Source organism: Tiliqua scincoides, chromosome 1 (genome assembly GCF_035046505.1).
Source record: "Tiliqua scincoides isolate rTilSci1 chromosome 1, rTilSci1.hap2, whole genome shotgun sequence".
NCBI classification, from domain to species: domain Eukaryota; kingdom Metazoa; phylum Chordata; class Lepidosauria; order Squamata; family Scincidae; genus Tiliqua; species Tiliqua scincoides.
In genome coordinates this window covers 314,188,066-314,205,813 of record NC_089821.1, presented here as the reverse complement: position 1 = coordinate 314,205,813, position 17,748 = coordinate 314,188,066, and the positions used below count along the sequence as shown (strand labels likewise).

Sequence of the window (17,748 nt, the reverse complement as noted above, 5' to 3'; positions counted from 1 at the left end):
TGCAACTCCCTGGAAAAAGCAACCATTTCATTTATGTAAACAAAAACTGTGCTGGTGGTGTCATTCAAGCGAGCGTAGCAGTGTAATGAGTACAGAAAAAGAATTGGTTCCATACAAATCCCAGAGACAAAATGGGATTCCCCCATTCACATCACAACTTCAGCAGGAGCACCAAGCACACCAGGGCAGGGAGCAACAGGGACTGGGAGGCGCCTGAGCTCGGTAAGGCAGAGGTTGGGACAGACTACATTGGAGTGAGGACAGAAGCAGTAATTGGGAGGAAGGCCATGCGCAGCAACTGGGAAGCTTGCCAGTATGATCCAGTCCTTTGCAACTCTACTCGGAAGTAGTTCCGTTGTGGTCGGTCATTCCACAAGCCCGCTGCAGCAATGAGTTTCTTTTTGATCACCAGGAACTGCCTCCTCCACCACTTCCCCACCTCCTCCTTCATGAGCTTCTCCAGCTAAGGCAAGAACCCCACCCCCATCCCTTGGGCTCCTTCTCCCCTCACTCGTCCAGAGAAAAAAAAACCTTCATCCAATGATCTTCAGTTCCTTCCAAAATGGACAAGAGGGCCTGCTCCCATATCCCTACTCCCCAGCACCTGCTCAATGCAAAATGAAAACATTAACCCTTCCCTGCTGCTCGCCTGGTCTGAATGATGGCACCACAAGGTCTTTCATGTGCCAAAAAAGTAAGCAAGCACACCCAGACTTGGGACTCAAGTTGTTTGGATTCATGACTCATTTCCGAGTCAATTACCTGAGTCCTGAATCATTGACACATGTGACTTGAGTGTACATTAGTCAATAAAAAACTCCCATGTGAGTCCTGAGTCTCGAGTTCCCATCTCCGAAGAAGTGTCCGACTTTTCCAGCTAAGAGGCACTACTGGGGACTGAACTTGAACTCCAAGTACAACTAAACTTAAAAGACAGCATTCTCCTTCCAAGAAAACCGTCCCCCACCCTAGGAAGGATGCTCATCTGGGCAGAGAAGAGCAGCCCCAACTCTCCCAGTGCTAGGGAGACACCCAAAGCTGGTCAATTTTCTGAAACCCCAGGCACACTGGCACAGCCTCAAGGCTTGGCAGAGAGCAGATCACAAGTCTTCTGTGAACAGGGTGTGCAGCTGTTCATAGGATCAATTGAAAACAGAAAGAGAAGGAAAGGTCAGAGAAGTTCATTTCTGGATCTCAAACAAGCTGAGCTATGTAATGGCTAATCTTATCTACTCAAAGAAACCTGGGATTCTAATTGGTGAACTTGCACTTGGAAGTTGGCTTCACAAAGAGTACATAAAGCACAGATTGTGACACCTAAACTCCACTGTGGAGCAACCTGAACTCCCTGACAGCCTCTATCATGGAGCCTCTGGGGGCAGCAAGTGTCTTTCTGACCATCTTCCTCTCTTGCCTTGTATTCTTGGCAGCCTGGAGAAGGAGCCTAAAGACTGGAAAGCTGCCCCCTGGCCCAGCCCCGTTGCCCATCCTTGGCAACGCTCTGCAACTGAAGACAAATAATTTGTGTCAGACTCTCCAAGAGGTAAGCTGGACATCACCCCCGGCATGAAAAACAGGTGAAGCAATCGCAGGAAACTGGGGGTTTTCACCATGGTGCAGCTCAGTGCACAAGATTCAAGCTACATATGGAAGGCAGGGCAGATCCAGTCACCTCAGTGGTGCTTCCCTTTCCTTCCTGCACTGACTGTAGATTGTTGGCAGTTTTCTGAATGGAGACTCTGCACTTGTGGTCTTAAGTACAGGGCAGGTGTGTTTGTGGCCTCCCCGCATTTTGAATAGCTGCTCCTTGATTGGACTCAAACTGTTTCCAGGTGCAGGTGGCAGACAGACCAGGTGCTTCAGAACTCTGCCAATCTGGCTGCCATCAGTGAACCAGGCGGGCTCTCTGCATCCGCTGAGTGACCCTTCCAGAGCACCCCAGCTGTGCCTCCTGTCTTGTATTTCCCCAGCTCGGTGAGAAGTACGGCCCGGCATTCACACTACATTTCGGAGCGGAGCGTGTTGTGGCACTGTACGGCTATGAGGCGATAAAAGAGGCACTGATTGACCGTGGAGAAGAGTTTGTGGCCAGGGGAAGTCTGCCCATAGCTGACAAACTCAACCGAGGACTAGGTATCTTATGCTCGTCCATGTGTGGGGTGGGGGTGGGGGTGGGGGTGGGGGTAGAGGTCAAGCCACTCCTTCTGTATTAGTGAGGGCAACTTCCAAAGTGGGGGGGGTCTGTGTGTGTGTGAGAGAGAGAGAATTCATAGAATAAAGTTGAGCTGCCCATCCTCCCAATTTGAAGAGATCCTTTAGTGTCATCTGCAAACTTAGACACCTCGCTGCTCACCCCTTTCTCCAGGTCATTTATGAAGAGGTTGAAGAGCACCGGTCCCAGGACAGATCCTTGGGGCACACCGCTTTTCACCTCTCTCCATTGTGAAAATTGCCCATTGACACCCACTCTCTGCTTCCTGGCCTCCAACCAGTTCTCAATCCACGAGAGGACCTGTCCTCTAATTCCCTGACTGTGGAGTTTTTTCAGTAGCCTTTGGTGAGGGACCGTGTCAAACGCCTTCTGAAAGTCCAGATATATAATGTCCACGGGTTCTCCTGCATCCACAGGCCTGTTGACCTTTTCAAAGAATTCTATAAGGCTCGTGAGGCAAGACTTACCCTTACAGAAGCCAGGCTGATTCTCCCTCAGCAAGGTTTGCTTGCCTATGTGTTTTGAGATTTTATCTCTGACACACCAGTTTTGAACATTCTCTCTATTTCCAAATCAAGGCAAAGTCTTCATTCAAGGCCTTAACAGAATATTGGTAGCCTTTTGGCCCAACTCTCAATCTTTGAACATTTATTTCGTAGCGCTAATTTCTCTATCAATACAGTAACTAGTTGGACTGTGGGGTGAGGGGGCAGCTGAGAACTAGCAAATGCCTTGTCATGGCAGAAGCAGATTAGGTGGAATCAAGCACACAGGTATCAGGTGAAACTGACAAGGTAGAACCGCCTTCTGCTGCAGTCAGGCTTCTGCTCACCAACAGAGAACATTTGAAGCAAGCCAGCAAGCAAACCTGGATTTGATGGGTTTGGCGCTTTGAGAAGTGGTCCAGGTACAGTGGTGGAGCAGGGCTGGGATGGAAGGGGCAGTCTGCAGTGGGGAAAGGCCATGAGGGCAGGTTCAGGCAGTGCTGCATCATTTGCCTGCTGAGGCAGCCCCTCCCAACCAGGGTCCTTTGAAAAGTGCCATCACCGTGTGAGGCGCTGAAGCACTCACAACCCATGGGCTTTGCCTCTCATGGTGGCAGTGCTTTCAGAAGGACTCCAGTAGGGAGGCTCTGCCTTACTGCCCCCCCCCATCCACCGCATGTCCCTGCCACACTGGCTGGCACAAAAATCCGTTGCCAGCGCTACCCTGGAGACTACGTAAAAGTCCATGGAACAAGCACGATGGTCTCCTCAATTCCTCCCCCTTCACTTTTGCACCCTTACCCCCTTCCCTCTGAGCAGAGACTGCTGCTGCTGCTGCTCCTCCATGAGGGTAGATGTACTGAGGCATGTAGCCAGTGGTGTCGCTGGGGGGGTGCGGGCCACACCGGGTGACGCACCAGAGGGGTGACGCCCTGGGGGGATGATGCACTAAAATCACGGCTTTAGGAGCTACCCCATCATGCCATACACGGTTGAATGTGGAATTCCCAGTGGAATGCAAGGCAAAAAACCCAAGTGAAATAGCTCCTTTCCTTCAAAAGTTTTGGCCAAAAAACCGGGAAGAAAAAATGCATGGAACCCTATGGAAAGTGAAAGTGAGCCGTATCGTGCGTTTACTCGCAAGTACGCGTACTTGCCATAGTCTGTCGGAGAGGACAGGCTGAGAGGAATCCAATGACACTACAATGGTCCTGATCCAATGAATGCAGCCCCCCAAAAACACCCAAGAAGGAGGTCCCTCCCTCCCAGCTGCGAGTCTGTTGAGCCTGAAACAAAGCCATGTGGCTGCGTTTACTCGCAAGTAGGCAAATCTGCCTTAGTCCGTCAGAAAGGGCAGGCTGAGAGGACTCCAACAAAGTCAGAATGCTCCTGATCCAATGAACGCAGCCTCTGAAAACACCCGAGAAGGAGGTCCCTCCCTCCCAGCTGCAAGTCTATTGAGCCCTATGGAAAGTGAAGCAGCCTCACGGTCTCATTGACTCGTTAGTAGGCAGACATGCCTTGGCTGGTGGTCAGGCCAGGCAAAGGGGAATGTGAGGACACCAGAATGGTCCCAATCGGATGGAACTGGAGCGCAACAAATGCTCCAGAAGGCAGCCTCTCCCCTACACTAAAAAGGACAAAAAAGAGGCTTGAACTGGCAAGGGGAATGCTTTCTATTTTGTACTTGCAAAGCCAGGAGGTCTTTATCTTGATGTGCCTGAAATAGAAGAACTTAAAACTGGGCACTGGAGAGGGCTGGAAATCTCACTGATTCTTTTGGGGGGGGGGGGAGGTTATTGCAGGCAAATTCACTTGGTGGAACAGGACTGGCTCCCCCTTATTTAATTATTTCTTTTATTTTAATTTAATTATTTATAATTATTTATTTTAATTTGCTTTGATGATGTCACTTCTGGCCATGATATCACATCCAATGGGTCCTGGACAGATTGTCCTTATAAAAAGTGGGTCCCAGTGCTAAAAGTTTGAGAACTGCTGCAATAAGGTGTTAGTAAGTTCACATGGGGGGGGGTGAGACTCTACAAGTTTTCAAAATCACTAAAATCAGAGTCTGGAGGAATCATGGCTCATGCTCAAGACCATCATGCTGTATATTAATCAATGTGTAATTTCATGCAGAATGCAATGAAACAAACCACATAGAAATATCTGTGTTCTAACAAGAGGTACAGCCAAAAAACAGTGGGGGTGGGGCGATGGTGCACCTGGGGTGTTGCCCCGCCCACTGCATGGGGTGACGCGCAGGCCTCCCGCACCGGGTGACGCGAATCCTAGTGATGCCACTGCAAGTAGCTGATGAGGCCCAGTGAGATGGCCACAGACAGGTGTGAGTGTGTGTACCTTGTCTTGGGTTTCCTCTTTTCCATTTTGCGTGAGGCGGAGCAGAGCCATGCCACACTTTGAGCTTCAGCCTGGAGTGGATGGTGAGAAGCAGGCTTGTGTGTGAGAGAGAGTGAGGAGAAATGTCTCACTGATCAGGCCTTGCTGTGCTTGCTGAGGGGTCCAACCAAGGGGCTTGCAGACCCTCTTGGGGAGCAACATGGAGGCCAGCTCCATTCCGGCAGCATGCATGAGAGGGAAAGAGTACAAGTGCAAGCCCCTTTGCCTGGCAAAGTGCACACCCATCATTTGTTTGCTCCTTTGTGTCTGCTGCAGCAGTTGGAGGGATTTGGAAGCAGCCCCAGAGGCACTCGCTCTCGCCAGCCATTGGGTACCAAGCACCTCTCTTGCCCCTCTGCACCCCAAAAGGAGTTTCTTCCCATCAATCTCCTTCCTTTGCTGCAGCAACAATTCACCTTTCTCTTCCTCATTGCCCCTTTGGACGCAACCTGGTAATTGCCCAGTGCCATTCAGGCGGATTCAATCACAGAGGAGAGTGATAAAAACGGGAGGGGGGCTGTTCAATATTACCTGCCCTGGTGTCGTGCAGGAGCTGCGCCACTGTCTGGGAGAACAGCCGTGTGGGCTTGTGTGCCTGAGCTCAAACCAGCGATTGTTGGGGAAGGCCAAGGTGCCAAACTGCTGGTTCATGAGAAGCTGTTGCTGCCCGGCTCATGGGTGTCTCTTTGCAGGTGTCATATTCAGCAATGGGGAGAGATGGAAGCAGCTGCGGCGCTTCACGCTCACCACCCTGCGCAACTTTGGGATGGGAAAGAAGAGCATTGAGGAGCGGATCCTGGAGGAAGCCCAGTATCAGCTGGAAATGTTTCGGGACACACAAGGTGACTAGACCCCAGAGCTCTGGCATAGCCAGAGGGGGGTGGGGCACTAAGTTTTGCAAAACTTAGTGCCCCCCCCAGCTACGCTAGTGCCCCAGAGGCTTCTTTCAGCAAGGGGGCTGATGGAATCTACCACCTGCAAGCACAGCCGCAACCGCTCTCTCCCTTGTGCAGTACCCATTCCTTGCACCTGGCCCACTGCACTGCTCAGTTTTCTCTCAGCTGCAGATCAGACCCCACTGAGGATGCAATCCTATCCTTTGCTGGAACAGGCATGCGAAGAGGCTGACCCCTATGAGTCTCCTCAGACTTGTACCACCTCCTGAGGAGGCACAAGTCCAAGGAGAATGGAGTGACTTGAAGCCACTCCAAGCTACCTGGGAACAGGGGTTGGGATCCAGCATAACTGCTGGATCCCAGCCCCGCCTCCCACTCCCCACCCACCAGCCCCCTGGGCGACCCACTGCCCACTCTCCCCCTGCCCAGTAATGCCTCCCTCCCGCCTCCTCCCCGCCCACCCCAGAGCCTTGCATTGGCCCAGCTGGGCTGACACAAGGCTCGCCAAGGAAGCCGGTGCAGAGGCTTCTGTCAGCCTCCACAGGCTGGTGCACCTCCATGTGCCAGCCCGGCTTACTCCTGAGGAGGTGCAAATGTGCTTTACGGCACATGTGCAACCCTCCTGGGCCGGCACAAGGGCCTTGCGCTGGCCCAAGTGAAGGGCAGGATTGCGCCCTTTGTCAGTGCTGGAACCAGGGCCCAGCCTGCCTAACAGTGGTGGGGAATTGTTTGGAGACCAACTGAGCGGTTTAAGATCCATGAGGAGAAATGGGTGGGTTGTCAGCACTCCTCAGTTTTCAGGAGAAGAGTTCTCAGTTCTCTTCTCCTCAGTGAAGAATTGTCCCATGAGGCAATGAGTGATTATGGGCAGATGCCACACCAGAGACACCTGCTCTTTGCACACCAAAGAGTGCCTGCCTGTGCCCAGCTTCTGCCTCAGGTCATCTTGCCACTGGAACACAAGGTGCCAAGCTCAAAGTGTCTCACCTCTCCAGCCACCAAAGCCCCCTGCCACCTCCTCTTGGGGCAGCTCAATCAGAGGCCTGCCGTTGCCTCCAAAGAGGCGGAAAGGGCTGCCTTGACTCCTGGGAGACCTGATGCACAATGCTGGAGATGGCCCAGAGTGAGGGGCTTCTTTGCACATCCGTCTTCATTCTTAGAAAAGTTTCACACACCAAACAATGACTTCCAGGCTGCATACAAAGAGACAGGACGTGACCCAGAACTGCAGGCCTGATCCCATCCCCACCACCTTGCTCTCCAAAAGTCAATGAATGGCAGCTCAGCTACTATCACATGCCAATGAAAAGGCTTTTGATAATTTATGAACCGTGCAGGCAGGCTGGGGGGGGCAGGTCTCGGGTGTCAGCTGACTGATTCCAAAGACCACAGCTGCACAGGTGCAGCATGACCCAGACTTATAAAACTACGTATGGTGTGGGGAGAGAAACATTCTTCACCCCCCTTGCAAAATACTAGAGCCAGGCTAGGCCATCCAATGAAATAGATGGGCAAGCGATTTGGGACAGATAACTGAGGTCTCTCTTCATATGGAAGTGGTGATGGGCACCCACTTGGAGAGCTTTCAAAGGCGATTGGACCATGTCCCGGAGGGCTAGGGGTCAATCACTGGCTCCAAGCAGGGTGGCTGTGCGGTGCCTCTGAGCAGGTGGCAGGATGCATGCCAGGTGACAGAATGGATGCCAGTTGCAGGGGAGAGAAGTTGCAGCTGGTGAGCCACTGGGGACATAGCATGCTGGACTAGCTGAGCCTTTGGCCACTCCAGCAGGGTTTTCACATGTTCTTGTGTCCTTATGCAGACAAACCCCCACCCAGCCACCTACCCACTTCCCCTCAGGCTCACATGGGGAGAGAGGCAAGCTAGACCCAGGCTAATTGTCCAGGGCTTGCTGACTAGAATCTGGGAGACTCCAGCTTGAGGACCACCAAACACAAGGCCCTGACAGCAGCAGGTCCCTGTCCAAGGTCAGTCATTCATGCTGGCTTAGAATGTCCAGGAGAGATTATGTTGGACTAGATGACCTCCAGCAGCCCTTCCAATTCTTCCATTCTATGATTCTATGAAAAGGCCAGAGCCTGTATTTGCCTCTTTGTGTTTCCAGAGAGACCCTTTGATCCAACTGTCCTGTTCAGCCTGGCCTCCTCCAACATCATCTCCTCCATCGTCTTTGGAACTCGATACGAGTATGATGACAAGAGGTTTCTAATGCTCATTAACTTCATCAATGACAACTTCAAGGTGCTGAGCTCTCCCTGGGGACAGGTAAGTGCCATCTTCCGATGAGCCAAAGGACCCTTTCTTCAGGGAACAAAGGCCTGGAGGTTTTGCTTTCAGGAGGGCCATGACCAAGCTGAATATATATGAATTCAAATGTCAAAACACTTGATTTGGTCTTTTCAGTTTGTTCATGGGCTGGACAGGGATGTATCCAGGAAAACTTTCAAGGGGTGAAACTGGAACTTAATTAAAGTTCATTTTGAGGGACCGATTGGGTGGCCTCCCAGGGCAACCTTCCTGCTCAGAGCTAGGGAAAGAACATTTTGGGTATCCATTCACACCACCCATCATAGCGCCCTGGTACAACTCATTTGCACTCAATGGAGACCAGTCAAGCAGGCATCGGCCTTCCTCCCCACACCCCCAGTTTCAGAGTTGGTAACAAGAGTGAGGATGGAGAACTTCTCAATGAGGAACATGACCCAAGGACAGAAAGTGTTGCAAAAACTGCACGTTTTTCTTCTTTATACAAGTCCCACCACCACATAGGGGTCATATTTTGTCACCACACTAGGGGAGTATGTGCTGACATGTGTGATGTGTTGCCTATTTCAGGGCAGCGAACCCCTTGGGATGGTGACTGTTGAGGTGGTGGTGAGCGTGTATGGCTTTTCCCTGGTTTTTGTACTGTTTGATTGGGGGCCTGAGATCCTCCCTCACAGCTACCGATGTGATCCAGTAGACACTACTGCACCATGGAGCTTGAGGAACCAGTCAAAAGTGTTGATGTGGTAGGGAAGTCACCCCCCCCATAAGAAGAGCCCAGCTGGATCAGGCCAAAGGCCCATCTAGTCCAGCTTCCTGTATCTTACAGTGGCCCACCAAATGCCTCAGAGAACACACAATACACCTGTATCCTGGTGCCATTCCCTTGCAGCTGCCATTCTGAGGTAGCCTACTTTTAAAAATAGGTGGTTGCACATGCCCATCATGGCTTGTAACCTGTGATGGATTTTTCCTCCAGAAATTTGTCCAATTCCCTTTTAAAGGCATCTAGGCTGTTTTATGATAAAGTCAAACAGCCTGGATATTTTAGACAACACATTTTAAGAAGATCTTTAATTTGGATATGGGAACCGATAAAATACAAGAAATACTCTAAATTACCCAGATGGATAAAACCACTTGAAATAGCAACTAGTCCGAACTGGATTTAAAAAGACCAAAATATATCATATAAAGATCTGTTGAATATTAAAGGAGAGATCTTAAGTAAGTTAGAAGTGAAAGGAATAAAATTGGACTGGTGGAATGAAATGCAAATAAGAACAAGATTACGAGAAGACCAAAAAATAGGTTTTTATGAAGAAGATATAAGTTTTGATAAAATATTTTTGATTGATGAGGGGAAATATATAAAACAAAATGTACAATTTTCTCCTGGAGATAAGAATGGAGGATGAAATAGGTAAAGATGCAATGGTGTGCTGGGCAAAAAACTTTGGATATAATATATCGATGGATGACTGGAAACAAATTTGGAATATAAATATTAAGATAACTAAAGCAGTGTCTTTTAAAGAGAATTTATATAAAATGTTTTATAGATGGTATTTAACTCCAGAGAAATTAGCAAAAATGTATTCTGGGTCACCAGATAAGTGTTGGAAATGTAAAGAGGTTGAAGGAACTTTTTATCATATGTGGTGGACATGTGAAAAAGCAAAGAAATACTGGAAAATGATACATAAATTCTTGCAAGAGATATTGAATTGTGCATTACCATTCAAACCAGAAATATTCCTCTAAATGTGACATCAGAAATTAAAGACCAATATAGAAAATACCTTATTGTACATATTGTTACAGTGGCAAGAATACTGTTTGCGCAAAATTGGAAATCTACAGACGTGCCAGCTAGAGAAAATTTAATAGACAAAATTTATGAAATAGCAGAAATTGAAGTTTTAACAGAAAGAATGAAAGAGAGAGATTTAGGTAGAGTAAGAAAATACTGGAAGCCTTTATATGATTGGATAGATACTTTTAAACAATATCAAGTGTTTAGATAAGTTTAAATTTTTACAATAGCAAATATGATAGCTTTTGTATTGAAGATTATTGTGGTTTTTTCAGTCGTTTGATTGCTTTTCTTTTCTTTTCTTTTTTGAATAATGCATGTTTTAATCTAGGGCCATATCCTTATGTGTAACCTGTGTAGTACCTGCCCAAAGTCTAACCCATTTTCCTCACCTGTATCTGTAATAAATAAATAAAATATTTAATAAAAAAAAGTTAAACGCATCTAGGCCAGATGCCATCACCACACCCAGTGGCAATGAGTTCCACAGACCAACCACATGCTGAGTAAAGAAATATTTTCTTTTGTCTGTTCCAACTCTCCCAACATTCAATTTTAGTGGCTGTCCCCTGGTTCTGGTGTTATGTGAGAGTGTAAAGAGCATCTCTCTATCCACTCTGTCCATCCCCTGCATAATGTTATATGTCTCAATCATGTCCCCCCTCAGGCGTCTCTTTTCTAGGCTGAAGAGGCCCAAACGCCGTAGCCTTTCCTCATAAGGAAGGTGCCCCAGCCCAGTAATCATCTTAGTCGCTCTCTTTTGCACCTTTTCCATTTCCACTATGTCTTTTTTGAGATGTGGTGACCAGAACTGGACACAATACTCCAGGTGTGGCCTTACCATCGATTTGTACAATGGCATTATAATATTAGCCGTTTTATTCTCAATACGTTTTATAATGATCCCAAGCATAGAATTGGCCTTCTTTACTGCCACCGCACATTGAGTCGACACTTTCACCGACCTGTCCACCACCACCCCAAGATCTCTCTCCTGATCTGTCTCAGACAGCTCAGAACCCATCAGCCTGTATGTGAAGTTTTGATTTTTTGCCCCAATGTGCATGACTTTACACTTACAGGTTGAGACTAATTATTTGCATGGGTTCCCTTCCAAGCACTATAGCAAATCAATTTAAAAAACAAAGTTTCTTTGCTCCAGTGATTGAAAAACAGCCTTGCTGACCTTTTGACTCTAAGAGTCATTAAGAAGACAATCATCAATCAGCTCCTCCTCCAAGGCTTAGAAAGGCACTTCACTCAGCCCCTCCCTTCACCAATGCAAAATGATCACGTTTCTTTCATGTGCTGGGGGAAGGGAGGGGTCCCAAGGAGAGAGAAGGATTGATGGCTTGTTAGCCTGCTGCCCTCTCTCTCTCTCTCTCTCTCTCTCTCTCTCTCTCATTAAGGAGGCTGTTGTTAAAGGACTGTTGAGTTTTTAAAACTGATTTTAAAGGGATGCATTTTTCCCCTTCTCTAGGGATCAGCACATCCTTTCTCATTTGCAGGGGCAATTAGTGTTGGGTCAAATCCGTGTATAAAAGATCCGTGTATAAAAAATCCCATAAATAGGCTGGACCTGTACTTACATTGAAACACATCTGCCATTTTGCTGCCCATTCTGCCAGTTTGAAGAGCTCCTCACAATCACTTCTGGTCTTCACCACTCTGAAAAGTTTGGTGTCGTCCTCAAACTTTGCAACTTCACTGTTCAACCCTGTCTCCAGGTCATTTATGAAGAGGTTGAAGAGCACCAGTCCCAGGACAGATCCTTGGGGCACACCGCTTTTCACTTCTCTCCATTGTGAAAATGGCCCATTGACACCCACTCTCTGCTTCCTGGCCTCCAACCAGTTCTAAAAGGTTTGTGAGGCAAGACTTACCCTTACATAAGCCATGCTGATTCTCCCTCAGCAAGGCTTGTTCGTCTAAGGGCACAATCATAAGGGCAATGCAGCTTTCAGGTAAGGGAACAAACATTCCCTTACTTTGAGGAGGCCTCCTTGAGTGACACCCAACTGCAGGATGCAGCACACGTCCCATTGGCACTGCTATGCCACTGCTGGAAAACACTGACATAAGGAGCTAGGATTGCGCCCTAAGTGTTTTGAGATCCTATCTTTGATGAGGCATTCCACCATCTTACCCGGTATGGATGTTAGTCTGACCGGCCTATAGTTTCCCGGGTCCCCCCTCTTTTCCTTTTTAAAGATCATTTGTTACCCTGCACATGCCTGATCTTGTCTGATCTTGGAAGCTAAGCAGGGTCAGGCCTGGTTAGTACTTGGATGGGAGACCACCTGGGAATATCAGGTGCTGTAGGCTTATACCACATGCTGTAGGCTTATTCCACATGCGCTGCCTCCGACGCATCCTCGGCATCACCTGGCAGGACAAAGTTCCAAACAACACAGTCCTGGAACGAGCTGGAATCCCTAGCATGTATGCACTGCTGAAACAGAGACGCCTGCGTTGGCTCGGTCATGTCGTGAGAATGGATGATGGTCGGATCCCAAAGGATCTCCTCTATGGAGAACTCGTGCAAGGAAAGCGCCCTACAGGTAGACCACAGCTGCGATACAAGGACATCTGCAAGAGGGATCTGAAGGCCTTAGGGATGGACCTCAACAAGTGGGAAACCCTGGCCTCTGAGCGGCCCGCTTGGAGGCAGGCTGTGCAGCATGGCCTTTCCCAGTTTGAAGAGACACTTTGCCAACTGTCTGAGGCTAAGAGGCAAAGAAGGAAGGCCCATAGCCAGGGAGACAGACCAGGGACAGACTGCACTTGCTCCCGGTGTGGAAGGGATTGTCACTCCCGGATTGGCCTTTTCAGCCACACTAGACGCTGTGCCAGAACCACCTTTCAGAGCGCGATACCAGAGTCTTCCGAGACTGAAGGTTGCCGACAACAAAGGCTTATACCATAGTCTTTCGAGACTGAAGGTTGCCAACCATGTGACATTTGCTATCCTCCAATCCTCTGGGACCATGGCCATTTTAAGAGACAAGTTGCACATTTTAGTCAAGAGATCAGCAACTTCATTCTTCAGTTCCTTAATAACTCTTGGGTGGATGCCATTGAGCCCTGAGACTTTCCATCCCAGGAGCTGAGGAGCTGCCCACCTGGGGGTGAGATGACACCTGCACGTCGCTGGAAGTCTCACCATGGTTCCTCTCTTCCTGCCTCTGCTTCTCCAGGTCTGCAACCAAGCCTCTTGGGAGCAGACCCTAAGTTCCTGAGTCCCTGGAAGTTCCTGGAGCTCCCTGAGTTCCTGGAGCACCTTGCACCAGGGCTATACCCAAGACATGCCCAGTGGCATATAGTCATACATGTAGCACTCAGTGCAAAACACTGGATAGCTGTCTGACTGCATAGTTTTGTATTTTTGTTTTGGGTTTCTTAAGAAAGCTTGAACTGGTTTGTAACCCTTCTTCTCAGGGGAAGTGAAGGACAGTGTCTGGGGCCCTGGCTTCCTTGCTCTGCTGCTAAATTTGCACAGATGCTTAACTTGCTTGTCTTACCAACGCACTTTGTCCCAAGAGGTGCTGCATCCGATGGAAGCCACTTGCTGCTCGTGGAGAGGTCCATTCCAGGAATGTTCCAGGTCCAGTCATGTGTTGGTCATGTGTCTGTGCTTCTATTTTTTTCAGCTTTACACTCTCTTTCCCTCCTTCATGGAATTCATCCCTGGGCCTCACCAGAGAATATGTAAAAATGTTGAGAGGGTGAAAGAGTTTGTTTTAGAGGAGATCAAGGCGCATAAGTCTACCATGAACCCCAGCACACCTCGTGACTTCATTGACTGCTTCCACATGAAAATGGACCAGGTGAGGCAAAATCAGTGTCTCCTCAGGGCAGGAGGTCCTGTACCACAAGCTTCCCCGACCGGTTCTGGAAGGAGATTCTTTGTCTTCTCTTTAGGGCAACATTCTCTCAGTATGATTTGATTTTATAATCAAGGAGACCATCATAACACTTTGGCCTTCATTCTAAAAGGGGAGGGAATCCCAGCTTAGCAAGGTTCTGGGTGAGACAGTTTGACTCCAGAAACCAGGGGGTAGATTGTCAGTCCATGTGGGCCATAAGGTCAAAGCCAGGCGAGTGTCTAAGGCAGGAGTCAGGTGCTTTGGCCTGTGTTGCTTGGATTGTGGCCAGAGACATATAGGTCCCAGGACACAGGTATGGAACCTTGAAGGGTCAGGCAGTCTGACACTTTGCCCTCGAGCATCAGAGCATTAACTGCTAGGTTTGCAGGCAGAGCAGAGTATTGGCTGCAAGGCAGTAAGAACATAAGAACAGCCCCACTGGATCAGGCCATAGGCCCATCTAGTCCAGCTTCCTGTATCTCACAGTGGCCCACCAAATGCCCCAGGGAGCACACCAGATAACAAGAGACCTCATCCTGGTGCCCTCCCTTGCATCTGGCATTCTGACATAACCCATTTCTAAAATCAGGAGGTTGCACATACACATCATGGCTTGTACCCCGTAATGGATTCAGTAGGGCACTGCTGAAGCCCCCAATGCAAGACTCCACCCCTCTTCAGTTGTGCCCCCAGGAGGAATGTCAAGGGACTGTGCTCAGTGCTGTTGCTTTCATCTCCCTTGACCCTATCCAAACTAGAACTACCCTTCAGGTCTACCTCCTCTTTCCTTTCATGCTTGTCTGCAGTATATTAAAAAATTGTGTGGATGTTTTTCCAGGAAAAAAACAATGAGACCTCAGAGTTCACCATTGACAACCTTGTAATGTCTGCAGTTGACTTGTTTGGGGCAGGGACAGAGACGACCAGCAGTACACTGAGATACGGGTTTCTGATTCTCCTGAAATATCCAGAAATACAAGGTGAGGATTTCTGTTGCGCTTGAGTCACTGCCCACCCCAGCTTTTCCAAGCCTCAACCAGATCTTCTGCCTGCTGCTCCTCTGACCTACCCCTACAAATCTAGGCACATGCTTGTCCAAGGAGTCAGGCTTTCTTTTATTTGAAAGCATTTTTCAGTGCAGAGCTGGAGGGCCAGTGGTTGGTGAGGAAGCAAAGGAATTCTTGTGGAACACAAGAGCTTGAGACAAGGGAGTAGGACGGTTGAGGAGTCAGGCACTAAGCCGCCACCTCACTTTTTCCTCGTCATCATTTGTCAGTTTTACCTCTCCCCCCCCCCTTGTAGAAGGGCAGCTGGGGCTGATGAGAATCAAGCTGCCCACCATGACCAACTGGAGTGATGGCTGACCTGGGCTTAGATCCCTGAAACCTCCAGATGTGTGTTGAAATTGAAATGGTCACAAGACTGGCCATACACCCCAAGTGGTGTGCACGCCTTCTGAGAGGCTTCTACAACCCTCCTCACTCCTCCCCTTCCAGAGAAAGTGCAGGAAGAGATTGACTGCATAGTTGGCCGAGCACGGTACCCTTGCATGGCGGATCGTGGACAGATGCCTTATACGGATGCCGTCATCCATGAGATCCAGAGGTTCATCTCTCTTATCCCACTTACTCTTCCTCATGCTGTGCTCAGAGACACCCCATTCAGACAATATGTCATCCCAAAGGTCAGTTCTCTCTCAGTCATCTCTCCAAGACACAGCCTGGCTGAGCCCGTCCAGTTCAGCTGGCTGTGGAATGCTGCTGGGGGTCATTGTCTCTCCATCCTACCTTAACTGGGGAGGAGGTTGCTGCACCCACACACTTCCTCCAGTGACCTCCTTTCTGTCCTTCCCTTGGTCTTGGGCCTTTGCCTTGGCTGGAGGTCCGGCAGGCTGACAGTCCCTCGTAACAGGAGTAGAGGACCAGTCCCTTCATCAGTGGCTGGCTGCGCCTTATTTCCTCGGCCTGGGCCACCACCCCTTCCGGGTCTCCACCACCACCATCACCCCTGCATCCATAACTGTGCTTTGCTTTAGCTGCCCTCCCCCCCCTCCCTTGTTGGTCTGCTCCTGGGGTGGGCACAGCCTACCTGCTTTCAGCCTGGCCTTTGGTTCCTCACACCTGGCAGCAGGTTGCAGACATGCTCTTCTGTCATCTCTGGGGAAGGCTGGACTCTGATACATTGAAGGTGCTTTAGAACCTTTGTTGTGCACAGAGGTGTTTTGAGATTGTGTTAATTTTTATGAAATGTGATGTTTTGTGCTTTTATTCACAAAAAATAGCTTTATTTTGCTATATCAACAAATGCCTCTATTGATGACAAATTCTTTACTCTCTGCAGGGCACCACCATATATCCCATCCTGAGCTCTGTGCTATATGACAGCAGAGAATTTCCAAACCCCAAAGAATTTGACCCAAGGCATTTCCTGAATAATGATGGAAGCTTCCGGAAGAGCGACTTCTTCATGCCCTTTTCTGCAGGTGAAACAATGACCCTCCATTTCTGGAGCATTTTTCAGAGATCTGTAGGTCATTCTTTGAGGTGTTGGCATCTTGCTGCTGCAGTGGAATGCCCACCACCCCTGGCACAGACCACTCACTTCCATTTCACATTCTTTGGTAGCTTATTCCAAGTGAGACCAACTTTGGAGTTTGCTGCCCTGGAAGTCTTTACCCCGAGTAACACTCCAAGGCTCAGCTGTCAGGCAATCTTGGAAAGCCTTTCCTTGCCTCCCAGCTGGTTTCCCATGCAGGTTTCTGAGCACTGAGGCTCCCTCAGACTTTCCTGAAGTGCCCTGTTTTCTGTACTTTGGCCTTAGGGTTTGTCAGGCCTATGGTGAACCTGACCTCTTGGGTTTCATTGCAGGCAAACGGATTTGCGCAGGAGAAGGCCTGGCCCGCATGGAGCTCTTCTTGTTCTTCACCACCATATTGCAAAACTTCACCCTGAAGCCCCTCATTCACCCCAAGGACATTGACCTCACCCCCCAGCTGAGCAGCTTCGGCAACGTTCCTCGACCATACCAGCTCTGTGCCCTCCCTCGCTGAAGAGGTCACCGCCTCTGGACTACACCTCACAGGCTCCTAGCCTTGCAGAGACAATGGCCTGAGACTCTCCATTGCACTGGTTTATGCCTAGAGAGCAGATTCCTGGACTGTCCTAAGAAATAACTGAGCTCTACTACAGAAACACCTTGCCCTTTCATCAGAGCATGGATGAAAGTCAGAAATGGATGGATGTCAAAGCATAGCCTTATTTAGCTTGCAAAGTTATTTTGGCTAGAGAAAAACGTAAATAACTACGGCCAGGGTGACCAAATGTCAGAACTGCAAAAATGTAGGACACCCAAGAAAAATGTAGGACACTGCAAAATAAAAGTTGAAAGCACTCATATATAGATTTCATGTGGTTAATTTTGACACTATATTACTTATTAAATTTAAAACTATATTACAGATAATTTATTATATAACATTTATTCACTACAAGAAGGCTATGAGCTGCCTGCAGGAGCCCACTCACAGGTAAAAGGAGGACTTTTCCAGGTTCTTTTCCAGGACACATCCTAGAAAAAGAGGACATTAGCCCACCAGATGCCCAGGGAGCACACCAGATAACAAGAGACCTCATCCTGGTGCCCTCCCTTGCATCTGGCATTCTGACAAGTGGGCAGAATAGGTATGAATAAAACAAGATCCTCTTTAAATTTTTATTTCTTTATACCTATACCATTATACATCCCTGCAAAAGCTCCTGATGGTGCCTTTAATGGATGCATTTGAGA

General features: G+C 48.8%; 1 protein-coding gene across 2 annotated transcripts; it reads left to right on the top strand.

Moving 5' to 3' along the window:
* Positions 1–1,363: 1,363 nt before the first annotated feature.
* On the top strand, positions 1,364–17,011 carry LOC136653715 (cytochrome P450 2C29-like). Of its 2 annotated transcripts, XM_066630601.1 has the most exons (9): positions 1,364–1,543; positions 1,971–2,133; positions 5,793–5,942; positions 8,120–8,280; positions 13,747–13,923; positions 14,801–14,942; positions 15,459–15,646; positions 16,303–16,444; positions 16,830–17,011. In XM_066630601.1, exons 1-9 carry the CDS (start codon positions 1,364–1,366, stop codon positions 17,009–17,011), a joined length of 1,485 nt encoding a protein of 494 aa, XP_066486698.1. The 2 variants fall into 2 exon arrangements, with proteins under 2 accessions (XP_066486698.1, XP_066486704.1); XM_066630607.1 differs by lacking the exon at positions 13,747–13,923.
* The last annotated feature ends 737 nt before the right edge of the window (positions 17,012–17,748 follow it).